We start from the raw sequence: 27618 nt of genomic DNA, 5'->3' as shown, positions 1-27618 counted from the left end.
TGACATAGCAAAACAAATTCAGGTCAGGATCCCTGATCTATGACCTGTTGACAGATTCACTGATGAGTGTGCTCGTGTTTTAAAAACAAGCAACCTAGGCACGTAAAGCAAGATATCAGATATCTGAGAATCAACTTTTTGATGCTAGTTTTATTTTCATATTTCACAACATCAAGTCCTAGAAAGGGCAAACACAAGAAGGCACGAAAGCTAAGTTCTGAATTTGGCCCAGGGAAAAACATCCATATAATAGCCACAGCAGCAGGGCCTGCAAACCTGATTTATTCCTCTGTCATCTCTCAAAATCACAATTTATGCTGATAAGGTGACCTAATTTGTTTAAAAGTGAAATAGAGAAGGCTGATGAAAATGTAGTGCATCCCAGGTTTGTGTGTTGGACGCCTCCATTAACAGCAGGACCACAGGCCAAAGGGGTGAGAGGAATACAGCCAGAAACAGGTTCTCACACTGAACAAGATTAACAGATGGAAGGGCTCATGAGATCATCTCACTGAACTCCCCACTTTACTACCTCAAAGGCTTGGGAGAGGAGGGGCATGTCTGAATAATCTATTTTCTGATTTTTCTCTCTCTTCATTAGAAGTGATTTAGCTGATGACTTTCCTGCATTTCTCTTGGGGAGATAGTCCTTACACACACACACACACAGCCCTCATCAGTATTAGAGAGTTTCATTAGATGATTATTTTTTTTTTTCAGGGGATTTAATGGCAATAATCTTCCTCCAACCACCCTGAAATCCTTTTTCTTCCCAGGTTCCTCTCCCATGATACCTATGAGTTATTATTTGTCATGTTAGTTTTCTAATCACTTGGCTAGGGCTCTTCTTTCCTTTCTGATGCACGGGCAGGTCGATCTTTTGAGAGGATATGTCACACACGTGATTTCATCAATGGCTGTTGGTCTTTTATTCATTTAGTTCTTGAGGGGTCCTACAGCCTGTGACCAAATGACGTACTTGATGACTTCCTGAAGGAAATTTCTCAATAGAACTTCCTTGCATGTTTGAATCTGCTCCTGCAGCAATTTGAAGCTGCGAGCCCAGCACTGTGAAGCAGAAGGTTAGACATTACCACAGACTCCAAGGCTTGGAAACATTGCAGGACATTTTGTAAATAGAAGTGCAGCTTTAGGAAACACATCTTCAGCATATGGGGGAAGTTCCAGCACATTTCACAAGAGGGAAAAGTAATGCAAGGAAAGGGTAATTTAAATCTTCTGTGTTGATTACCCTTCTCTTTGCCCTCCCTAAAAGGGGGTTAGCAAGGGCAGCTGGTTACAAGGCTGCAGCTGTTCTTAATTGTTGATTTTAGCTTTGCAGTGGTCCCTTGTGAGAAAAGATGTCACATCTGCACTGTGGAATGGACTTACAGGTGTTCGAGAAATGTTTTCTTTCCTACAAGTTACATGACACTCTGTAACAGACAACCTATTAAGACATACTAGGCTGATGTCAGGAGACATGGGCTTAAATGGCTCCCTTCCTTCCCTTTTCGCATACATAGACCTGTGAAAAAGATCTGCTTTCTGCTTAAGCCAGGGAAGTGTGCATTTCCGTCATTGTCTCTCTATGCTCCCTGAAAATGTGCTGGATACATCAACAGCAAAAGAGAACATCAGGTTCAACTACTTTACAAACTTCTCAAAGTAGGCTCAGGTTAAAATGGGTCCCAAGTCGAAATGCAATGTTAAAAAAAAAATACAAAAACAAATGTATGAGAAATATTAGCTTTTCCTTTTAAAAAATAAAAAGGCTCCTTGGGTAAAAATAAAATCTGGTTTTATTTTTTGTTTTGTTTTTTGTGAGTGAAGTGCTACAACTTGGGTTCTAGATTAGAGCGGGGCATGCATTCACGTTTGTTTTTTTCGGGTAAGGATGGGTTTCTTTAGGTGGTTGTGGGTGTCTCATATGCAGATAGGAAACATTGAATGCATTCATTTGCATGGATTAATACTAGCACAGTACTTGCTGTTCCTACCTCCACACCCCCTCTAGGTTTTAGGCAACTAAGGCTACTTCTTCCCTGGACTCCACATCTATTCCGGCCCACCTGTGACTGTCTTCTGCACATACCCTGACAATCCACCTCAACTTTCCTTGGATTAGCACCTAGACTTTCCTGGCCCTGTGCCTACCATGGTGTGCACACACCTATGTCTCGTGAGGATGGGATGGAAAGGAAGACAGACTTTGCATATACTGGCTGAAGTGTTCACATGCATGTAATCAATGTTCCTCACCCTTGGCAAGAAACCACAGGGCGGCCCAGTCCTGGTCCCCAGGTGTGTTCTTGCCTGGATCTTACAAATATTAGGAACACGCCCCACACTAGCTTGCTATCTCTTCTGGTATACTACTTTCAAAAAAGGAAACAACATGAATTTTCATTAAAAATACAGGCAAATTTCTCACCCATTCTAAATCTTGAAGGCAGGTGCACAGAAAATTAGTCTCAATGGAAACAGAAAGTGAAACTGACCACTTTTATTTCCCCTTTTAAGTAAATTCCTTCCCTCAGCAGAGAATGTATTTATTCCAGAATTAATCTGAGCATTTTAAAGTTATTGATATTTTAGAAAAGTATATCCAAAGGATTAACAGTGACAAGTTGAACAGTATTTTAAAAACTCACAAAATTTGCCAGAGTCTTGAGGGTCATTGAAGTTCAGGGTTGTGGTAATAAGCATAACTTACGTAATTCTGAATTCTGTGAGTTCAATCAAATACTTGGACTATCCAATCAAGTAAAAAGCTTGACAAATTTTTTATAGTGCACAGCTTAGTAAGAGCTCAGTAAATATTTACTGTATTTAAAAAAATCAACCCAACATCTGGACAGGTTTGGTAACAGTATTTCATCCAGTGGCCCAAGATAGGGTAGCCTAAGTCAGCCTAAATCTCTTGGTGCTTCAATGGCACTGAAAGCCAACCATAGCTTCCTTCCAAACTTGACATAGATAGTTTAATGTGATAAAGTCGAGCTAATTTTCCCATTTCATGTGTAAGTAGTAGATCCAAGAGTACACACGCCTCAATGTGATTTGATTCTTATCCCACAAAACGGCACACTTCAGTCTCTGTATTCATGATGGTTTCAGTTCATGTGTTGGTCGTTGCCCCTTTGCTCTTTGAACTGAGGCCCAGGTTCTCTGGCCTCAGTGTAAGAATGCACAGTGATTTCTGTTAGGTTCTATCTGGGTCTGGGGTTGTGGGGGATGGATTTTTTTTCTGTGATTGTGTGAGTCGTGAATAGAGGAGGAGTGAGGTAGTCAGAAGATGGATACACTTGGATGAGGGTCTCCACCGCATCCCAAGGTGATTTATAAGAGGTAGAAGCTGATTTTTCCTCTCTCCAGCCTTCCACTTTCTAGCCTTAAAACATTGTGGGGATTTTTCCCTCTCAGGACTTGATTCCCTACTGTGAAAAACCCTAATTTATATTTTTTTCTGCTCTGTTCCTGTATGAAATTGATTCTCACTGTTTTACAAATTGTGAATCTCGACCCAATTAGTAGTTGTTAAATTAATGGGTAAAACCAGTAGTAAAACATGAAGTCACCTGAAATATATTAGGACGTGTCAGAGCACACCTTAGGGAAAGTATTGCTTTTGCAAAACTTTTGTTTCAATTGTATGTGTATAAGAGAGTACTGAACGGTGCTGTAAAGGCTGTGATCAGAACAATTTGAAAAGCACTGACCTCAAGCAAGTTGTTTGAGGTGGATTTTTAGGCACCCAACAGGCATCAGGAGGACAGTTTAGGGGCAGGAGACATTCTCTGCATACCTCCCACTACCCTGTGTTGGCAGCCACCTTCCCATTTGGCCTATATTAAGATCACACCTATTGATGTTGCTCCTTTATCCTTGCTTTGTGGAGGACCATCATGAAATCAAAATATTCTTCAGTGAATACTTTACAGCTTGGAAGTTGTTTTTATTCACAGTATCCCATGTGACTATGGATTCTAGACACCAAAGGCTAGGTTCATCCCAGAAGAGAGGCTGGGTCCAGCTTCCTGCCCCTAAGACCACCTCTAATATGATCTTATGTAGCTTGTTTTTATGTTGCAATGTTAATATGGCCACAGCCCATAAGGGACACATGTATCTGAAGATATTTTCCATGCACGATTAACTTTTAAAGTTATGTTGCTATTCCTTGGCCTAGGCAAGGTGTGATTGACCTTATGGCATCTGTAGTAGCCAAGGGTTGACATTAGAGAGGATGAAATAAGCAAGTGGCAATGGCTCTCAGGAATTACGGTAACAATGAGAAGAGGATGGTTCCTCACTGCTAAGCAGCTTGACTAGAGGAGGGATGGCCAGCATCTTACTGCTTCCTGACACACGGAGTGTTCCACTGAGAATCACAGGCAGACTCAGGCAAGCAGCCACTTTTCAGTGGGCTGTCTTCTGTAGTGCTGTTCCAACACCATTCTGTGGGCTCAATATTGCCATTCTGGGGGTTCTGCTTTTGCTAGCTTAATTCCATTCACTTCAACTCAATTGTTGTTATGAAAAGCCTACTAGTGCTATTCCCCTGACAATCTATAGAGACAGGGTAGAATTCTTGGGTGAAAAGATGAGGGTTTAGGACATCTGGTTAGTGGAACCTACTTATTTTTGGGCCTCTTTCATCAGGTAACACCAGCTGATGCCAAGGAGTGTGGGAGTCATATTGGCTTTGTTGTCCTCCATTAGAAACTCTTCGCATTCACCAAAAAAAAAAAAAAAAAAAAGCCTTGGCGAACTCTTCAACCCAGAAGGAGTTAAGCTGTGTGTCTGCACAGCGCGGCTTTGTTCTGGCAAGGTCCCATCAGTTTAGGTCATTTCTGATGACTTCACTCTCCTGGTGACATCAGCCTCTAATCTCCTGAAGGTGAATTCATGTGCGATTGCTTCAAAATACTCACTCCCTGAGTTCCAAGCCATTCCCGTTGATATATGGACAGAGCTTGTCTTTCCCAGGCCACAGTCTGGTTTATGCACTGCATTTGTGCTTACCATATCATATTACCATGTGGACATTATGTCACTAACTGGCACGGCCGGCTCAAAATGAAATATGCTTGCTGCAAGCAAAAACCCAAAAGCTAACAACTCCCCCCACCCCGTACCCCAGGTACAAAATAAAAGAGCTAGAGGGATGACTCGACTAGAGTTCAGTTTAATATGTTTCTAACTGTTCTCTCCCTCCTCTCCCTTTCTGTGGCCTGATGTTGATAGTATCTTTATCATCCTTTTCAGTCCATTATACCCACTAACTCTTGAAAACATTTTGTCGCTGATGGCACAAATTAAACCTAAGACCTTGGAATAATTTAGTTTAGCCTCTTTCTAAAATATCAAGTCTGTGAACTCAAGTAACCTGTTTACCTTCTAAGAGCACTTTCTTTTCTTTGCCTTTAAAATGTCATAAAAGAATACAGAGTAGAAATGAAAGCAGCCTGGGCTTATTGGGTGGGTTCCAGGAATTGGCTTTGACAAAGATGGTGTTACTTTGCACTTGGCCTAAGCTGATAGGTATGCAGATGCCTCCAGAAATTGTGGGAGATGAACTGGAAGTGTCCCCAGGATTTGTTCAGTCTTAGGACAGCATAAATACATTTTAGGCCCCTTACTGCCCTTCTCCTGTTATCCACGGGCTGTACTGACACCCGCTTATGTCACCAGGGATTCAGAATGCCACAGCACCTCCCTGACCACCATCGTCCTCCTGTCACCCCACTTTGGGGCAGAAGAGGGGAGTCTGTCTGCAGAGAAGCAGAGTCCCCACACCGCTTTCAGGATCCTGAGCACCTATTTATTTTGATTAATGGCTCTTGGCATTAGACAGTAGCTTCTGGAGTACATAACTGGCTGTGTACACACTGAGGTTTACAATCATATCAAGAAGATGTCATACTAACACAGCATTGTTAAGGGGAGAAACTGGTGTTCAAACAATAAAATACTACTCTCACTGTTTATCTTTGTTTCATTTTGAAGGAAATAGAGAAAGAAATGAAACCTTACAAGTGTAGCAGCCCAGTTATCAAATAGTCATAACCGTAGGCACTCAGTTTTAGGGTCAGCCCACAGACTATGGGGGTGCTTTTCTTTTCTCTGCCTCTACGCAAAATAAATGTTGAGGCTCTCAATTTTTTGAGAAAGGAAATAAAATCCCTGGATGGCTTGCAAATATATTTTTTAAATGCAGGGATGGCTAGGCTTTCTGCATTTCAGCTCTGTGTTGGCTGGGGTGGGGGTGGGGGATTGGCCGCATCACAGGAGAGACTGGTGGAATCTTAGTCCAGGAGGCTGGCACTGCTACCATTCACGTCAGCTAATGATACACAAAGGTACCAGACTTATTTTAATGTCCAGTATAAAGTAAACCAACTTTGTTTCTCCTGCTGTATATCTAAGGAGGTGGAACTATTAAAGAATCTTTTTATACCTTCTCAATGCCATTGTTTCTTGGTTCTTGCAGAGGAAAAAAAAAAAGACAGAAAAAAAAAACCCTGAAAATTTAATTAAAATACACAATTCATAAAACATTCTCTTGTGCTCAAATCCTACATTTTCTTTTCTAACGGCACGGCTCTTATATATGCACCTGCTTACTCCCTTTCCCCAGTGGAGAAACAGCACCTCCTTACCCCAGAGGAATTGTAATTTCCCACTTCCCCACTTCTTGCTCCACACAAGCCTACTTGAGAACCACAAAGGCTGAGCTTTCTTGTTTGGAAGACTGGAAGAACTCCATCCTCCTAGCAGAGAAATGCCTTCTGTGGACGGTGGGCCATAGCCACATATGGGATCGAAGTGGTGAGGGGAATCTGCCTTTTGGAGAGAGCTGAACACTGGATAAGCCTTGTATTTTTCCCATGTGCCCTACTGGGGTGGTCTCTGGAGAGGCGGTGTTTCTTTCCACTTCTGGAGGTGGAGCGCAATTTGCTTTTGCAGTTGGAGGGGAAAGGAAAAGCTGCCAGTGTCTACAGCAAGTTGGTAGTTTGGGCATAACATCATTCCTTTGAGGATGGCCTAAATTGCTTTGTTTGGACTGATTCTGCAAACTAGTGGGTTGTTTGATAAGTGTGCCTTGCCCTCAGTTTGCTGAGTACTCTTCCTCTGGGTAGGATCACTAAGCTATAAGCAAGAGTACTTCCCCTCCAGTTTAAGATCACAGGTTGACTTCATTGTATCCACTGTCTCACCAGCTTTCTCTATTCTCCAGCCCAGCCCCAAGGGTAGCACAGCCTTGAAGGCACCAAATAGGGAAAGCACCCCACTCCCAACCTCCTTCCTGGCATCTTCTGCTTAGATTAGGCTCATGCCAGGGTCAGAATCAGCTATGCCATCATACCTGATGCAGCCCTGGGACATGCTGGAAGTGTAGGGGAGAGGATGGCTGCCCCCAAAGGCTGATCTGCACAGGCACATCCACCAAAGGATGTGATGAGAACGCTCTTTAACAGCAGACCTTTCATCCCAGCCCTGCCCCCACTGCTGTGTGATCCTGAGCAAGGAGCCTACTCCACACAAAGTGTTTCTCGTTTGTCCTGAGACCCTAGCTCTGAAGGGGGAAGAGTTCCTGTTGGGGCCGTTGGCCCCCGTAGCCACTGGGATGATAAACACTGATGTAGTTATTGCTCAACTAATAAATGAAGAAACCGGTATGGCCAAACAATTTTTTGAAACACGTGCCCTCCCTAGAAGGCGAGCTGGGGCTCCTGTTTTGCATGCACAGGCCTGCCCTGCCCTGCCACCCTACCAAGTTTCTTTGAGTTTGTAATTTGGACCGAGACCAGAGACGTCATCTGATATAACATTCCCACCCAGGGAAAGTCACCTTGGGAGGAACTCATGTCAGCCCTGGTGCTCAGCAAAAGCCTGCAGGCTCCATGAGTGCTGGGACACTCATGTCTCAACAAGGCGCCATCACTCTTATGTCCCTGTGCCTAGAGCAGGGCCTAGCAGGCGGGCACTCAGGATCAACTTACTGAATTGAGTTGTCAGCTAAAATCTTCTGTACAGGTACAAATCTTGCTGTTCACAAATGAATCCTAAACATGAAAACAGAAAGCTATAGATAAAATACTAAGTTTCAGTGATCTCAGGGGTGCAAAACATGTCATTCTTTGAAAGAACCCATTTTTAAATGTATATAGTAATATATGTATATGTATAAGTACACCTGCTTTTCTTTCATCTGACATATTTTAATAGTTTTGCTTATGGAGTGTGTTTCCAAAAACAGCTCAGTGTAAAGAAGAGAACCTCCAGTTTTCTCCCAAATGGGGGGAGGGGCATCTCACTATAGCATCATGGGGTTTGCTGTTTAACCTCTCTGTTAAACAATTCAAGGAGTTACCTTCTATAGAAGTGGCTTCTCAGATTTTATTTCCTGTAATATCCTCATCCATCTTCTTATTGACGAAGAAGTACTTGTTTATTCACTGCACACAATTATTTTGCAAGTCTTTTCATTTTATGACTCAACAAGTTTTATTTTTTATTTAGCTTTCTGACTCCGTGCTTGAGCCTTCAACACTTGCACAGCACCACACTTCCTCGATAAGGAAAGCACGCTTGATCTTACCATGAACACATTTAGCACACGTGGAACCACCATAGGCCCTGCTGCCGTGTTTCTTTGTTTTGGGTGATCTCATGAGAACTGTAGGTCTTATAGCATGAACCCCTCGAAGTTGGCCCTGGCACACGCCAAGGGCAGATTTTTGTGCTTTCCCAATCTTCTTGGTATAAAGGTAAACAATTCTATTACCAGGGGTTCTGGACAGCTGAGTTTTGTTAGAGGCTGTATCGTAGGAAAGCCTTTGATGTTTTGTCAAATGCTGGACCATTCTGAGTACCTGTAGGCAACGTCCCTGGAAGAGGAAGAAGAAGATAGCCTTTTCGAGTTCCTCACTCCACACAATTTTTAATATTAAGTTTGCTTATTTGTTTGGTTATTCTCTCTCTCTAGTCCCTGTCTCTGACTCTCACCACCCTGCTGGGCACTAGGCACTAGGAGCACTCCATGAGGGCAGTGATTATGTCTCATTCTCTGTGGAAACCTTAGCATCTTGTCCAATGCCTGGAACACAGAAAGATGTTTAGCATTGATGTGCTTCATGAATGAATTTCTAGGAACAAATGATGACTTGTGAAAACACAGGGGTGCCTGTCCTGGCTTGGTTTATCACCCTGGATGCTGACAGCCATCAGCACATGTGAAAAAACAATTTAAAGTCAATTCTCTGGTGAATCAAGTTTTGGCAATGGGTGATTGGTGTTTGGCCAGTAGGCTCTCCTTAAAGGTATTATTCATACATAAGGCATAGAAGTCTGGCTGAGAGGTCTTTTTTTTTAAACTTAGAATTGTAAAAAATTTTTATCGTGGTAAAATACACATATGATTTACAATCTTAACCCTTTTTAAGTATACAGTTCACTGGCATTAAGTGTATTCATAGTGTTGTACAACCATCACCACCATCCATCTCCAGAACTCATCTTCCCAAACAGAAACTCTGTACCCATGAAACACTAACGCCCCCCACCCGCCTCCTGGCAATGGCCATTCGACTTTCTGTCTCTATGAATTTGACTGCCCTAAGTACCTCATATAAGTGGAATCACATGCTATTTGTCTTTTTGTGACTATTTTATTTCCCTTAGCATAATGTCCTCAAGGTTCCTCCATGTTGCAGCAGGTACCTGAACTTCCTTCCTTCTAAGGCCAGATGCTATTCCAGTATATGGATACCATACTTGTTTTATCTCTTCTAATATCCATGGACACTTGGGTTGCTTCCACTTTTTGGCCATTGTGAATAATGCTGCTATGAAAATGTGTGTGTAAATATCTGCTTTCAATTCTTTTGAGTATATCCCTAGAAGTGGAGTTGCTAGATCATATGGTAGTTCTATCTTTAATTCTTTGAGGAACCTACATACTTTTTTCCATAGCGACTGTATAGTTTCACATTGCTAGCAATGGTGTAAAGAGTTCTGATTTCTCCATATCTGCACCAACACTTTTTTTTATTATTACTATTTTTTTAAGTAGCCCTCATAATGGATGTGAAGTAGTATCTCATTATGGTTTTGATTTGTATTTCCCTAATGATTAGTGATGTTGAGTATCTGTTCATGTGTCTATTGGGTGTTTGTATGTCTTTAGACAAATGTCCATAGAAGCCCTTTGCCCATTTTAAAATTGGTTTTGTTGTGTTTTAGGAGTCTATACATTAGGTTGGTACAAAACTCATTGTGGTTTTTGCCATTACTTTTAAAAAATAAATTTAAAAACTCATTGCGGTTTTTGCCATTACTTAAAAAAAATAAAAAGGCTACTTGAGTAAAAACAAAATCTGGTTTTATTTTTTGTTTTGTTTTCTATGAGTGAAATGCTACAACTTGGGTTCTAGATTACTTTTAATGGCAAAAACTGTAATCAGTTTTGCACCAACTTAAGTATTAACTCTTTATCAGATTCTGTGTTGCATCTATACATCAACTTAGTAAAAAAAATGATGTCTTAAAAATATTGAATCCTCCAATACATGAGCAAGGTATATTTTTTCATTTATTAAGATCATCTTAAATTTTTTAGCAATGTTTTATTTTCAGTGTATAGGTCCTTTATATTTTTTTCAGGTTTATTCCTAGAATTCTGTATTCTTTGATGTTAATGTAAATTGTATTGTTTTTTGAATTTCTTGTTTGGATTGTTCATTGCTTATATATAAAATATAATTAATTTTGTATACTAGTATTGCAATGCTATAATCTTGCTGCATTAGTTAGCACACTTACTAGTTCTAGTAGCTTCTTTGTGCATTCCGTCAGATTTTCCACACAGATGATCTTGTCATTTTCTTCCTTTTACTTCTCCATTTCCAATCTTTATGCCTTTAGTTTGTACTTCCTTATGTATTATACCGTCAGTATAATGCTGAACAAAAGCGGTGAGAACAGACATCCTCGTTTTATTCCTGATCTTAGGGGAAAGGGATCCAGTCTCACTATTTAGTGGGATGTTGGCTGTCGACTTTTTTGTAGATGTCCTTTGTTTATTTGAGGAACTTTTCTTCTGTTTCTAGTTTGCTAAGGCTTTTTATCAGAATGAAGGTTGCATGATGCCAAATGCTTTTTATACATGTATTGAAATGATGTGTAGTTTTTCTTTTTTAGTTTGTTAATATGGCGAATTACAGTGTTTGATTTTGGAATGTTGAATCAGCTTTGAATTCCTGGGACAATCTTCACTTGATCATGTTGTATTATCCTTTTTATATATTGTTGAATCTGATTTTCTACAATTGCATTTAGAAATTTTTCACCCGTTTTATGAAGAAAATTAGGTTGTAGTTTTCTCTTCTTGAAATATTTTTGTTTAGTTTTGTTATCAGTGCAATGCTGGCCTTGCAGAATGGATTGGGAAATCTCCCCTCTTCTTTAATTTTCTGGAAGGGTCCATGTAGAAATGGTGTTATTTCTTTTTTACATGTTTAGTTGAATTTACCTGCCATTAATCCCTTCCAGTGCAGTTTTTGTCTCTCGGAGTTCTGATTTAGGTCTTTATTTTGTTTTATTTTGAGATGGAGTCTCACTCCGTTGCCCAGGTTGGAATGCAGTGGTGCGATCTTGGCTCACTACAACCTCCGCCTCCTGGCTTCAAGCGATTCCCCTATCTCAGCCTCCTGAGTAGCTGGGATTACAGGTGCATGCCACTACGCCTGGCTAATTTTTTATATTTTGAGTAGAGATGGGGCTTCACTGTGTTAGCCAGAATAGTCTCCATCTCCTGACCTTGTGACCTGCCTGGCTGGGTCTCCCAAAGTGCCGGGATTACAGGTATGAGCCACCATGCCCAGCCTTAGGTCTTTAAAAATAGCTCCTCTGTCTCTATGAAACTTTTTGAATATATGGACTACAGTTTTAATATCTTTTTAAGTTTCTTTGCCTGTTAATCTTAACATCTGTTGTTTTTGACTGACTGATTTTTCTCCTCAATGTTTTCTCATTTCTTTGCATGCCCATTAACTTTTGTTTGAGTGGCAGACATTGTGATGGTTATCTTTTTATTCCTATAAATGTCTTGGGCTTTGTTCTGAGATGCAGTTAAGTTACTTAGAAACTGATCCTTTTATGGCTTACCTTTCATATTTGTAAAGCAAGACTAGAACATCGTTTAGTTTAGGGTTAGTTATTTTTTACTACTAAGGCAACATCTTTCTGAATATTCCACTCAATTTTATGTAAAATTATAAGGTTCTCCAATCTGGCTACTGGTAACAGTCACTTCTTCTGTCCTCAGGTGAGCTCCAGTTGCTGTTCTTTGTAATTCTTTTACATGGTTCCTCCCCTGGTCTCTGCTAGCTTCCTCAGCTGTGTGCACTGATTATCTCAGGTCTGCTGGGGTCCTCAGGTAGCGTCCACTTGGGATTGAGAGCTGGCTGTCTGGCCAGTCTGCAAGTTCTTGCAGAAGAACCTACTGCCAAGGACTGAGGAGTGTGGGCGTGAGAGGGTGCTTGTTCTGAGGGGAGCAGGAGAGGACACAACAGCCTTGATGGAGAACTGAATCATGGTTCTCAGAGAGGGGGAGAAAGAATGAGAATGATGCCACACACTCATAGTTCTTTCCTGTTCAGACCCCATTTGATTTTTGAAGTGTGCCATTGAGAGTTCTATGTCTGTTAAAATTGAAATGTACTTTTATAAAAATTCTGCAAAATACAGAGCCATAGGCCCTCTATCAACAGGTGGGAGTGAAAGGCAGTGAAATCTGAGTTACGACTGTAAGGTGACTGTTAAAGTACACCCAGGCTTGGAGTCCTGGGGGAAATCAGGTTACACAGAAGCCAAGTTAGCCTGGATCCCGCTCCACCTTCGCAGAGCTTCATTCACAGAAGGGGTCCTTGGTACAAATGCACTGCCGGTCAGAAACTGGCCTGAGGTCAGAAATTCATTTTCTCTTAACCTCAGAATGTCCATCAGATGATGAAGTTCTCGCCTAGGACAGATATTTTTCTAACTTGGTATCAGAGAGATTGACTTAAGGGTCCTTAAAATTTCACAGTGAGTCACACGTAAGGCTAGGTTTGCTGAAACCAAAAGTGTTGGAACTGCCTGGGGGCAATTTGTCGGTAACCTGTAGGCATTTGAGAAGCCATGAGAAGGATTAATATAAGGCAGAAAATAAAAGACAAGCAGTGGGGGTGGGGAGTGAGGAAACTATTTTCAGTGAACACAGCCCTGGTTCAGAAGATGAAATCTATATTTCACTCAGCAGAGGGTACAAATCTGTATTACATTAACTCAGCAATCCTAAGCAAAACAAAGACAGGATGGCAAATATTTAAACAGTGATTAAAACAGTGCCCAGGCAATAGGAAATGTCTGCTCTTGCCAACTGTTTGCTTGAACGAAATAAAATAAATAAGGGGCACACAAACTGCGTCTTCCTGGTTGTTCTCGGGGACCTTCTTTGGCAGAGGGGCAGCTCCCTCAATCATGAACTTGAGTCCCATGGGCCCCTTGGAAATAGCCTAATGAGGAAGAAACCTGAAAACTTTTAATGGCTAAAAGTGTATGGAATATATATTTTTCTTTTAACATATTTTATGTATTTAAATGGCAGGGTACAATCAGAGCAGATTTCCCCACCAGGAGGTTGAATGCCGAATTCAAAACAAACACTGATTGAATTTGGTAGATCTCTCCCCTCTCTCCCTAATTTTGCTTTTTACTAGCTATTAGTCTAATTGCAGGGATGGCAGCCTGAGATTCTGTGGCCGTCTAGGGCAACTCAAAGGAAATATTGTCATTACTAATTATTATATAGTGGTGCTGTCTATCCTTTGAAAAACCTCAAATGAGGTGACAGCACAGAAGCACCTGAATGTGTGTCTTAAGGGACAATGAAAAGTTCTCACTCAGGCTTTTAGTCAGAATGACCACAAGTTTGATGAAACCCCACTCAACCTTTTCTTCAGTCATCTTGAAAGTGAAGCTGTTTGGTGTGTCAGTGTGAGGTAACCATGGTGCTACTGTGCACTTTTGTTGGCAGAGAGCTGGCCCGGTAACTTAATTCACACTGGGTAGGCACTGACTGTCACATTCATAGCGCTGGATTAAATACTGCAAGTGAACAGCCACGAAAAGAGGCATTGCTATAGGCTGAATGATACCTTCCTCCAGAAAGATATGTGAAAGTCCTAACTCCCATTTCCTCACAATGTGATCTTATTTGGCAATAAGGTCAGGTTGATACAATTAGTTTAGATGAAGTCATACTGGAGTAGGGTGGGTCCCAAACCAAGATAACTGGTGCCTTTATAGGAAGGGGAAATTTGTACACAGGGAGAATGTCTTTAACATGGAGACAGAGTTGGGGAGATGCACCTCCAATCCAAGGGACGCCAAAGATTGCCAGCCAACCACCAGAAGCCAGGAGAGAGGCCTGGGACAGGTTCTTCCGTACAGCAGAGTAGGTTCATGTCCTAGTCTATTTGCACTGCTTTAACGACATACCATAAACTAGATGGCTTATAAACAACAGATATTTATTTTTCATAGTTCTGGAGGCTGGGGAGCCTGAGATCAAGATACCAGCAGATTCAGTGTCTGGTGAGGGCCCATTCCCTGGTTCATTGATGGTGCCTTCTGACTGTGTCCTCACGTGGGAGAAGGGGCAAACTAGCTCTACAGGGTCTCTTTTATAAAGGTACTAATCCCATTCATGAGGGCTACTCCCTCATGGCTTCTCAAAGGTCACCACCTCCTAATACCATCACCTTGGAGGTTAGGATTTCAATATATAAGTTTTGAGAGAACATAAACATTCGAACCATAGTAGTCCCTAACCCAATATGACTGGTGTCTTTATAAGAAGGTGACTTTGTGAAGACAGAGGCACACAAGGAGAATACCATGTGACAACCAAGGTAGAGGCTGCATTAATGCAGTTACAAGTCAAAGAATGCCAGAGATTGCCAGCGAATCACCAGTAGCTAGGAGAGCAGCAAGGAATGACACTCACCCGCAGGTTTAGGGGGAACATGTCCCTGCCAACACCTCAATTTTAAACTTCTAGCATCCAGAATTGTGAGAGAATATATTTCTCTTTTAAGCCACTTGATGTGTGGTGCTTCGTTATGATAGCCCTAGGAAAAGAATATAGTCAGGAATACTCTTGTGTATAGGCAACATGGGACCTACCAATGTATGGCCAAATCTTTCTCCTCTCATCACACAGAACACATTCATTCAAAGCCTATAAACTGGTCCAAGCTTAATAGACATTCTGTTTATTGTTAGTGGGTCAACGAAAGTATGGGCCAGGCTAGTTCTATAGATAAAACAGAATTTGAAATATGTAATGTTAAAGCCAGAGGTCCAATGGCTATTTATTCCACATTCTATATAATCACCCTAACCCAAGCAGCTATTCTAAAACCCAAAAGATTAGAACCCTGATAAAATGTTATTTAAAGTGCTAGAACAGAGATTCAGACTCAGAATTTGCTGATTCATTGCAAATTTGAGTCCTTATTTCAAAAGATTCATAAGGGACACATTCCTGTGAATACCTTCTTTGACTACATCTTCCAGATAGACTTAATACCTTTTTTGTTTGTACAATTTAAAATATATATATATATATATTTCATTGCATTTTAGGTTCTGGGGTACATGTGAAGAACATGCAGGATTGTTGCATAGGTACATACATAGCAATGTGGTTTGCTGCCTCCCTCCCTGTTACCCGTATCTGGCATTTCTCCCCATGTTATCCCTCCCCAACCCTCTGCCCCCCACTGTCCCTCCCCTATTCCCCCACTCAGACCTCAGTGTGTGATGCTCCCCTCCCTGTGTCCATGTGTTCACACTGTTCAACACCCACCTATGAGTGAGAATATGCAGTGTTTGATTTTCTGTTCTTGTGTCAGTTTGCTGAGAATGATGGTTTCCAGGTTCATCCATGTCCCTCCAAATGACATGAACTCATTGTTTTTTATGGCTGCATAGTATTCCATGGTGTATGTGTGCCACATTTTCCCTGTCTAGTCTATCATCGATGGGCATTTGGGTTGGTTCCAGGTCTTTGCTATTGTAAACAGTCTGTAATGAACATAGACAATGAAACAGTGTGCATATGTCCTTACAACAGAATGATTTATGATCCTTTGGATATATACCCAGTAATGGGATTGATGGCTCAGATGGAATTCCTATTTCTTGGTCCTTGTGGAATCGCCACACTGTCTTCCACAATGGTTGAACTAATTTACACTCCCACCAACAGTGTAAAAGTGTTCCTATTTCTCCACATCCTCTCCAGCATCTGTTGTCTCCAGATTTTTTAATGATCGCCATTCTAACTGGCATGAGATGGTATCTCAGTGTAGTTTTGATTTGCATTTCTCTAATGACCAGTGATGATGAGCATTTTTTCATATGTTTGTTGGCCTCATATATGTCTTCTTTTGAAAAGTGCCTGTTCATATCTTTTGCCCACTTTCAAATGGGTTTGTTTGTTTTTTTCTTGTAAATCTGTTTTACTTCTTATAGATTTTGGATATAAGTCCTTTGTCAGATGGATAGATTGCAAAATTTTTTTCCCATTCTGTTTGTTGCTGGTTCACTCTAATGATTGTTTCTTTTGCTGTGCAGAAGCTCTGGAGTTTAATTAGATCCCCTTTGTCTATTTTGGCTTTTGTTTCCAGTGCTTTTGGTGTTTTAGTCATGAAGTCTTTGCCTATGCCTATGTCCTGAATGGTTTTGCCTAGGTTTTCTTCTAAGGTTTTTATGGTGTTATGTCTTATGTTTAAGTCTTTAATCCATCTGGAGCTAATTTTAGTGTAAGGTGTCAGGAAGGGGTCCAGTTTCTGCTTTCTGCACATAGCTAGCCAGTTTTCCCAACACCATTTATGAAACAAGGAATCCTTCCCCCATTGCTTGTTTTTGTCAGGTTTGTCAAAGATCAGATGGTTGAAGATGTGTGGCGTTGCCTCCGAAGCCTCTGTTCTGTTCCATTGGTCTATATCTCTGTTTTGGTACCAGTACCATGCTGTTTTGATTACTGTAGCCTTGTAGTATAGTTTGAAGTCTGGTAGTGTGATGCCTCCAGCTTTGTTCTTTTTGTTTGAGTTGACTTGGGTATGTGGGTTCTCTTTTGGTTCCATACGAAGTTTAAAGTGGTTTTTTCCAGTTATGTGAAGAAGGTCATTGGTAGCTTGATGGGGATAGCATTGCATCTATAAATTACTTTGGGCAGTATGGCCATTTTCATGATATTGATTCTTCCTAACCATGAGCATGGAATATTTCTCCATCTATTTGTGTCCTCTCTTATTTCCTTGAGCAGTGGTTTGTAGTTCTACTTGAAGAGGTCCTTTACATTCTTTGTTAGTTGTATTCCTAGGTATTTTATTTTCTTTGTAGCAATTGTGAATGGGAGTTCACTCATGATTTGGCTCTCTTTAAGTCTGTTATTGGTGTATAGGAATGCTTGTGATTTCTGCACATTGATTTTGTATCCTGAGACTTTGCTGAAGTTGCTTATCAGTTTCAGGAGATTTTGGTCTGAGATGATGGGGTCTTCTGAATATACAATCATGTCATCTTCAAATAGAGACAATTTGACTTCCTCCTTCCTAATTGAATACCCTTTATTTCTTTTTCTTGCCTGATTGCTCTGGCTAGAACTTCCAATAATATATTGAATAGAAGTGGTGAGAGAGGGCATCCTTGTCTAGTGCCAGATTTCAAAGGGAATGCTTCCAGTTTTTGCCCATTCAGTATGATATTGGCTGCGGGTTTGTCATAAATAGCTTTTATTATTTTGAGATACGTTCTGTCAATACCTAGCTTATTGAGGGTTTTTAGCATAAAGGGCTGTTGAATTTTGTCAAAGGCCTTCTCTGCATCAATTGAGATAATCATGTGATTTTTGTCTTTGGTTCTGTTTATGTGGTGAATTACGTTTATAGACTTGCATATGTTGAACCAGCCTTGCATCCCTGGGATGAAGCCTACTTGATCATGGTGGATAACCTTTTTGATGTGCTGTTGCAATCAATTTGGCAGTATTTTATTGAAGATTTTTGCATCTGTGTTCATCATGGATATTGGCCTGAAGTTTTCTTTTTTTGTTGAATCTCTGCCAGGTTTTGGTATCAGGATGATGTTGGTCTCATAAAATGATTTGGGGCGGATTCCCTCTTTTTGTATTGTTTGGAATTGTTTCAGAAGGAATGGTACCAGCTCCTCTTTGTATGTCTGGTAGAATTCAGCTGTGAACCCATCTGGACCTGGACTTTTTTTGGTTGGTAGGCTATTAATTTCTGTCTCTACTTCAGACCTTGTTATTGGTCTATTCAGCGTTTCCACTTCTTCCTGGTTTAGGCTTGGGAGGCTGTAAGTGTCCAGCAATTTATCCATTTCTTCCAGGTTTACTGGTTTATGAGCATAGAGTTGTTTGTAGTAATCTCTGATGGTGGTTTGTATTTCTGTGGAATCTGTGGTGATATCCCCTTTATCTTTTTTATTGCATCAATTTGATTATTCTCTCTTTTCTTTTTTATTAATCTGGCTAGTGGTCTATTTTGTTGATCTTTTCCAAAAAACCAGCTGCTGGATTTATTGATTTTTTTGAAGGGTTTTTTGTATCTCTATCTCCTTCAGTTCTGCTCTGATCTCAGTTATTTCTTATCTTCTCCTAGCTTTTGAGTTTTTTTTTTTATCTTGCTCCTCTAGCTCTTTCAATTTTGATGATAAGGTGTCAATTTTAGATCTTTCCTTCCTTCTCATGTGGGCATTTATTGCTATAAATTTTCCTCTAGACACTGCTTTAAATGTGTTCCAGAGATTCTGGTACGTTGTATCTTTGTTCTCATTGGTTTCAAAGAACATCTTTATTTCTGCCTTCATTTCATTGTTTATCCAGTCAGTATTCAAGAGCCAGTGGTTCAGTTTCCAAGAAGTTGTACGGTTCTATAAAGAACCAACCAAACTTTGTATAATTTTTTAACCTAATTCTTTGCAGTACATCTCACACTGTTTTAAATAATTTGTTTATAATCATCTTTTGATTAAACTGTGAGATCCTTGAGGGCAGGAATTGTATTTTATTTATATCAGATGCTCATTAGTAAGCACAGTGCCTATACCTGGACAGGCGATTAGTAACTGTTTAAATGAATTATTCATTTAACAAATATTTCTTGAGACTTTTTATGTACAGGCATTGTTCTGGGCCTTGTAGATGTGGAAGTATTCAAGACAAATAAATACCTTTCCTACCTGAAGCTTGTGTTCCAGTGGAGAAGATGGATAAACATGTAAAAACAGTGGACATTGCATATACTTTCAGATAATGATATGTGTTATGAAGAAGAAAAAAGCAGTGTAAAAGGTTTTGGGTCGATAGAAATTCTCTTAGATTCACAAATCAAGAAGTGGGCAAATGAAACTTAACCAAAAATGACAATGACTTTCTCTAACCAACCTTTATTACTGATAGTCTTCTTATCCAAGTCAGCTTAATGTGCTGTTCTAGAGAATCAGTGTGGAAGGAAGGAAATGTGCAAGAGAGTCCTGTATCAGATACAGTGGGCAGGGAGCTTTACATCTATCATCTTATTGGGCTTTGGCAACACCCTTCAAGATAGGTGCTATTGCCTATGAATGACAACCTGAAATTCAAGGAGGCCCAATAATGTGTCCATGTGGAGTGTCGTGTGAGCCAAGATTCAAACCCAGGTCGTCCTGGGCCACTTGTCAACACCAGTTCTACAGTTGAATTCTATGAATACTTATCAGGTACTAACTTCATGTCAAGCCCTGTTCTTCATGTTTGGCATACACCAGCAAATCGGATAGATGGAAAATCCCTGCCATTTCAGAAAGTAACAAGTGTTAACAAGGATGTGGTGAGATTGAAATGCATGTGCACTGTTGGTGGGAACGTAAAATGGCACAGGTGCTATGGAAAACAGTATGGTAGATCCTCAGAAAATTAAAAATATAATTACCATATGATCCAACAATTTCATTTCTGGAAATATACTCGAAGGAATTGAAAGCAGGATCTTGAAGAGATATTTGTATACTCATGTTCATAGCAGCATTAACCAAAAGGTAGAAGCAATGCAAGTACCCATCAACAGATTAATAAACAAAATGTAGTCTATATGCATTTACCACACATGGAATATTATGAAGTCTTCAGAAGGAAGGGAATTATGACGTATGCTATAACATGGGTAACCTTGATGATATTATATTAAGTGGAAAGCCAGTTACAAAAAGACAAATATATGATTTTGCTTATATAGGTACCTAGACTGGTCAAATTCATAGAGACAGAATGTAGAAGAGTGGTTGCCAGGGCCTGCTAAAAAGGGGAAGTGGGGAGTTAGTGTTTAATGGGTACAGAGTTTCAGTTTGAAAAGATGAGTTCTGGAGATGGTTGGTGGTGATGCTTGCACAACAATGTGAATGCACTCAATGCCACTGAATCGTACACTTACAAATGGCTAAAATAGTAAATTTCATGTTGTGTGTATTTTACCACAATTTAAAAAATCTCTGCCCTTATGGAGCTCATGTTTTAGCTCAGGGACATCAGCAATAAACAGATTAATTAAATATGTAAATTATAAGCTATTAGAAGGAGATGAGTGATATAGAAACAAAACAGATTGAAGAAGATTGGGAGGGCTGGGGGCACGGAGAGTGTGTTTTCAGTTTTAAATGAGGTGGTTAGTTCCATGGTCTTCTTCAGCTAGAGTTAAAATAAGTCATCAATGAACCTTATCAGCCATGAAACTGGGGTATCTTCCTTGACATCCGTGCTTTGCCCAGAAAATTCTGACGTGTTGGAATCTTGAGTGGGAATTGAAATTCTCTCAGAAATAGCTTTCAGGTATCAATGTAGGAAGTCCGGAGCACACAGAGGGGAGGGGTGACTGTCACCGGGCAGCATCCAGGGGGACTTCATTTTCAGTTTGTGAGGGAGACAGCCCGGTGGGGTGTGCACATTCAGGGAATAATAAACAGCAAGAGGGAGAGGGCAGAGGAGAGGTGGAGCGAGTCAGAAGGGGATACACTAAGGCAAGGCAGAAGGCTCTAAAATTGGTAGGCTGGATGATGGGAAGTAAGTGCAAGGTTTAAATTTTTATTGTAAACTAGTTGTTTACTCCATGCATTGATTTCTCCAGCCAGTGTTGGAGGGACCAGTTTGGCAGGTGCTTCTGGGCTCCTTCCTGAAGGCTGAGTGCAAGAATGGCTGCCTTCAGAGAATGAGTCACAATCTGATAGGAAAGTAGAAACATATGCACACTGGGAATATTTAAATAGCAAGTCCATGTAGTTTATACCAAGATGAGTGATCCAGTTAATAGATGCTATAGACAAGGATGACAGTCAAAATATCTGTCAAAATTTCTAACAACCAATACTGCACAGGCATCCAACTGGATTATGATGGATGCCGATCCCATCAGAACACACTGTGGGACTGGACAATCCGTACCCCGTGAATATCAGCCCTGGGTTGATAGCTTTGAACAGCCAAGGTCCCTAGGGACTGGGGTCACTGTGGAACAGTTCAGGGAGGGGCTAGAACTCAGACTGAGCCTGGAGACGTGGGGAGGGAGAGAGAAGCGGGAGTAATTAAATTGGTTTCATGATATAAGTGGGATTCTTAGATTATTCTGACAGCTGTGTGTGGCATGGAGTAGAGTGGGAGGAATGAAGGAAGAGAATTGGCAAGGAGGCTGTTCTAGGAACTGAGGTGTGAGATGAGGAGAATGGTGGACTCGCTATTGGAGAGAAAGTCTTGACCCATGAGCTAGGGAGAGCTGAGCCGCGAAGAGTAACTTGGAATCATTCTGCCAGGAGCCAAAGTATTTATATCCTACCACGAATTGTTGAGATATGACTATGAAGAGTAGTAAAAGCATAATAAGGTGTGAACTTAAGCCCTTGACACCTTTTCCCCTCCCTTTCCTGAAATTCCTCTCTTAAGACCCAACAAGGGAGTTGAAAAATAATATTGTGAAAATGGCTTGCAGGATAGAGCTGGATTCCTCACAGGAGTAGTTTTGTTAGCAGAAATTGCTCCAGAGTCTGCAGTATGCAGAGCGCAGAGGTGGGCAGATCAGCCTCCGGCTTGGGTTTGGAGAAAGTCTCTTGAAAGTCCCCCTCCCCACCCCCACACTATTCCTGGGAAACCCCACCTTGGGAGTTATATCATGGGAAGTTTCCTGACCTGCTGTCCCAGCAAAGCCCAAGCTTCCCTTCTTGTCAAAGCTGGACTTGGGCCCTCTGCTGTTCCAACTATCCACCTAGGCAAGCTTTGTGTAGAGTTCAGGAGACTCTAAACTTGCAGGGCTTCCTTTCTGCAGTTTTAATTTGAGTGCTAATAAATAACACTTTAGGCAAGTGATAATATTGGTACAGATCTCTTTGAAAAGAAGAGAGGAAGATACATGACCGAATGCATTTAAAGTTCCACAAGAGCTATTTGAAGAGGATGAAGATGAAGGGTAAAGGGATGTAGTGTGGTGATGGAGTGGACGGCCAGTTGCAGTAGCTTATTATATAAAGAGTGAGATAATTGGGTGGCTATTTGAAAACACACACACACAAACATGTACACACCACATATACACAGACACACAAACACACACATACACCACACACAATTACACCCTTCATTGTGCACTAAATCCATCAAGGATTTACACATTTTAATATTAACTTTCATAATATAATCATTTATACTATAAAGTAAATATATCACTTTCTTTTCTTTCTAAACATTCTCTCACTGAAGGCTATCTAGGTTGTTTTCATTTCTGGCTATGCCCAGTGGACTGCTGTGAACTTTCACATACAGATTTTTGTGTGAGCATGTTTATCCATCTAGGATAAATGACCAGGTACAGTACAGTTGCTTCTGGGTCGTATAGTAATTGTATGCCTAGTTTTGTAAGAAATTACCAAACCGTTTTTCAGAGTGGCTATATCATTTTATATATTATATTTTATATGTATTTTTAATAAGAAAAATATATAGTTTTAAAAAACATAACATCAGATAATTTTGTTTTGCTATCATTATAAAGTGAAAAATGAATAATATGTTAAGAATGGGAATCATGCTTACACTATATTCTTTTAAAGATATTTTAAAATAAATTTATGAAGCAAGAGAAAGAGAGAGAGATTGATTTAGTTAGTTTGGACTTTCGTAACAATAGCACAGACTGGGTAGCTTAACAGCAGAAGCAAACTTCTCACAATTCTGGAGGCTGGTCTGAGATCAGGTTGCCAGCATCATTGAGTTCTGGTGCTCTCTTCCAGGTTGCAAACTGCCAACTTCTTGTTGTATCCTTACATGGTAGAAAAAGAGGGAGATAGCTTTCTCAGGCCTCTTTGTCAGGGATCTTATTTCATTTGTGGGGGCTCCACTCTCATGACCTAATCACTTTCTGAAGGTCCCGTCTCCTAATGCTATTACATTGGGGGTTAGGATTTCAACACATGAATTTTGAGAGTAGCACACAAGCATTCAGTCAATCATATAAAAATATATAAAATTTTCTACAAATCAACAGTAACCATCAACAACCCAATAGAATTAACGAAGGACAAGAATACACACTTCACAGGAAAATAGGTACAAACGGTTCTTTAATGTGAAAATATACTCAACTTCACTCTTAATATAAAATATACAAAATAAAATTATGACAGATACTATGTTTTTACCTAACAGACTTTCAGAGAACACGTTTGAGAACATGTTTGGTGAATGTCTGGGGAAAACGACAATCATATATTGTGGGTGGGCATATGAGTCAGTAAAGCTGTACGGAGTGCAATTTAAAAATATTTATGAAAAATTTTAATGCCAATACTCTGACTCAGTAATTCTACTTCTAGAAATGATCCAATAGATACATTCATATATGTGTGAAATTTATTAATTTGTTCAACAAATATTTATGTGCTAGTCCCTGATCTTGAGATACATCAGTAAATAAAACAGACAAGCTTCCCATCGTTGTGGAGGTTATAGGTTATATTCTAGTAAGAGGAGGCACACAATAAATAATAAACATAATAAATAAGTGATAAAATATATTATGTAATAGTAAGAGCAGAATAAAAGAGATTGAATGTGCTGGGGAGTGAGTATGGGATGCAATTTTAAATGGATGTTTTTGTTGGCTTCATTGAAATGACTTTTGAGCAAGAACTTGAAGGAGATCCAGCAGAGATATTTGTGTTTACCAGGTACAGTCATGTGCTGCATAATGACATTTCAGTCGTTGATGGATCACATATATGAATGTGGTCCTGCAAGATTATAATGGAGCAAATATAGAAAACTGATAGGCAAACTTCAGTCTCTGGCTTGGGTTTGAGAGAAGGTTAGAGTCTTTGAAACCCCCAGCACTATTCCTGGGAAGCCCCACCTTAGAAGTTATGTCATGGGAAGGTTCCTGACCTGCTCTCACTTATGAATTCAGGAGGTGAGGGAGTTAGCCGTGTGGACATTTTGGGGAAGAACATTTGAGACAGAGGAAACAGCCAAGGCCAGAGCCCCAAGACAGGAATGTGCCTTGGATATTTCGTGAACTTCTACACAAGATTATGCATGAAGCACTGTTTTAGTGGCAGAAGGTTGGAAATAAACTAAATATTCTTCAGTGGGGTACTTTAAAATAATTATGGTACATCCATTCAAGGAAATACTAGGTAGTGGTTTTAAGTAATTAGACAAAGCTTTATGAAATGAAAGGAATGAGTTCCAAGATATGTGGTTAAGTAAAACATGCAAGAGAAGACTATTATAAATAGCTCAATATGATTTTAAATAAATGTTCAATTCATTAAAAAAAGATATACATGCAAATTCTTGTTTAAGAACAAGGTTATGAACCTTGGCAAGTCACCTCCATGGAAATATTAATGTATATCATGCACAAGGAGTGGCGGAGCATCACTGGGGCTGATTTTTCTTCCCAATGTCTGGGAATATTGGCAATGTCTGGATGCATTTTTTGTTGTCATGACTGGTGAGGAGGATGTTACGAGCATCTAGTGGGTGTCAGCCAGGAATGCTGCTAAACATTGACAATGCATAGGACAGCCCCCACACCCAAGAATTATCTACCCTTAAAGTCAGTAGCGCTGAAGTTGAGAAATCCCGGTTTAGGGGAGTCTTAATTAAAACTTTTCAACTGGACTACTCTGAGATGGTGAAATATACTCATACGCTTTGCTTCCTAGTGTCAACTTTACTCTCATCTGCAGCACATGAGTTATGATCTTCACAGGAGCCTACTCTTGGGGAAAGGCTGATCATTGTAGAAATTCTCATTGGCTTCCTTTGACCAAATCCTTTTCCTTGCCAGTTAGGAAATGTTGAATTTCTAATCTTTTAGCAAAAGCTCCCTCTGTTTTTGAACATACGTTTGGTTATAACAAATAACTCGTTTCCACAAATGGAAAAAAGTATTGTAAATGGCAACAGATGTAGTTTAGTGCTGACTTTAGATGGTGGCTGGGCCTCCTATCGGACAGGCAAAGCTAAGTACTTTCTACACAAAGCCGTCAAACAAAATGCTTGCAAATTAGAATGTAATGGCCATTGCTTTACTTGTTATGATAAACCAGAAAAACAGGCTTCAGCTTATTGAATCTATTATTGAACCCTAATTAGCTGTGGTGTTTGGACATTCTGAGGCCCATGGTAAGATAAATAATATTTATGGTTTCTTCCACGTATCAAATCGTTGTTTATGAAATATAGTGTAGTATGAAATGCTCTCTTCTCTTGGAGTTTAGACCACAGAGTGACCAGGCGCTCATTGTGGGGTTGGGGTTGAAACACTGGAGCCTGGCCCAAGCAGACTCCTCGCCGGCTTCTTCACCAGTGCTCTTCATGTTGCCATGTGAGCTTTGGGTGGAACTGAGGAAGGGTAGCATTGAATACACTGAGTAATCTGAAAATGAAGGGTAGGGAAATTGAAAACGAGTTCACTTGGGTTCAAGGAAAATTTCTGAGGATGTCAGCATTTTCCATGTTGGGGAAATAAGAGGTCTTTTAAAACTTTTCCCTCAGAGAACTTGCTAAAATCTCATCAGTGCATAAGTGAAAAGAGGTAGTGTGCAGAAAAAAAGTTGTAAAGCATCACCAAAAACGTGAAGTCCCAAAGCTACAACCCAAAATTCCAAGGTAAATACATGAATGAAAACAAATAGAACTGGCCTCAGTTTCCTTATCTGTAAAATAGGCAGAAACAATCCCTCATCCTAAACTCTTGGAACCAGATTAGTTTCAGAATTCAGAATTTTTAATATCAGAGAAAGACAATAAAGTACATATTGTTATTTATTATATAGAACTCTCAGAGGCATTTGAGGGCAGTATCCCCTAATGAAACACATTCACTTTTCTGCAGTAAATGTGCACCAAATGAGTTAAAGACTATAAATAGCCTCATGTTAGTTTGTTAGGTTTTGCTGCCAAGTAAGTTTGCTTTAGACTTATGAAAAAATGTTCAGTTTTCAGAGTTCTTGGATTTCTAAATTGCAAATGAAGGATAGTGTACTTGTGTCTGTCTCAAAGAGGTGTACTGAGAATAAAATGCCATAATGGATAAATTGTGTACAGTGCTGGCGTATAGTAGACATGCAATAACAGTGGCTATTGTTATTAGATTTTTGTTTTTATAGGTCATAGTAATCAGATATTATAATTATATCAGCATTGGAATTATTTTGGGTTAATGTATGTTTCTTTTCCATTTTTTCATCTTTCTTTTTCTTCCTTCCCTTTTCTATCCTTTTCTCCTTGACCCCCTGATTCCTGTCTTTCTGTCTCCTGCTTGTCTTCCTCCTCCCCTCTCCTTCTTTCTCTTCCTTTCTTTCTGTCATCCTCCTTCCTTCTTTTCTCCCTCTCCTACACAGGGCTTTGACCTTAATATCCTTGCACATAACAAGTGATGTGAGTGGTCATCTTTAACCTGGTTTGGTTACTGGAAAGGCTCTTTAAGCTTCATCTGATTGTGTATGAATAGAAGTTGTCTTCTTAAAGAGATAAAAACCAAAACTAAAACAAAAATGATAAAACAAGCAGCATGCATCTCACTTGTTTTAGATTTCTGTGCCCTTTTCTTCTTCAGCTAGACCCAAGTATTCTAACCTCACTGATTCTGATGACCAGGAATTCCGGAGCTGGCAGTCTGGGCTGAGTCAGAGGAATCTGAGTTGGATCAGCAGAATCCAGAACAAAATCATGGTGGACTGGCAGGAAAAACAATAACAACAACAACAACATGCAAAACACGAAGCAGCTGGCTACCAGCCACCTCCAAATTTTATCCAAATGACCTGCTACTCATACCTCCACTTCCTGGGCCCCATTTCTCTGATTCCTTTCTGACTGCAGACCTCTCAGCCACTCTCTCAGATTGTTCTAGATTTCTACTTTCTCCCTTTCCTTGCTTTTGTCTCTCCTTTTTCTTTCCTTCTCTTTCTTCCTTTCTTTCTTTCTTTTCTTTCTTTCTCTCTCTTTCT

The 27618-nt window shown here is 40.1% G+C and overlaps 1 protein-coding gene across 1 annotated transcript; it reads right to left on the bottom strand.

The window, feature by feature from the left end:
• Positions 1 to 8525: 8525 nt before the first annotated feature.
• On the bottom strand, positions 8526 to 8873 carry LOC108309508 (60S ribosomal protein L34-like). The gene has a single exon (XM_037741090.1). The coding sequence runs from the start codon at positions 8871 to 8873 to the stop codon at positions 8526 to 8528; it is 348 nt and encodes a 115-aa protein (XP_037597018.1).
• Between the last annotated feature and the right edge of the window lie 18745 nt (positions 8874 to 27618).

Source organism: Cebus imitator, unplaced genomic scaffold, assembly GCF_001604975.1.
Source record: "Cebus imitator isolate Cc_AM_T3 unplaced genomic scaffold, Cebus_imitator-1.0 Scaffold94, whole genome shotgun sequence".
Lineage (NCBI taxonomy): Eukaryota > Metazoa > Chordata > Mammalia > Primates > Cebidae > Cebus > Cebus imitator.
This window is presented reverse-complemented; position numbering and strand designations above follow the sequence as displayed.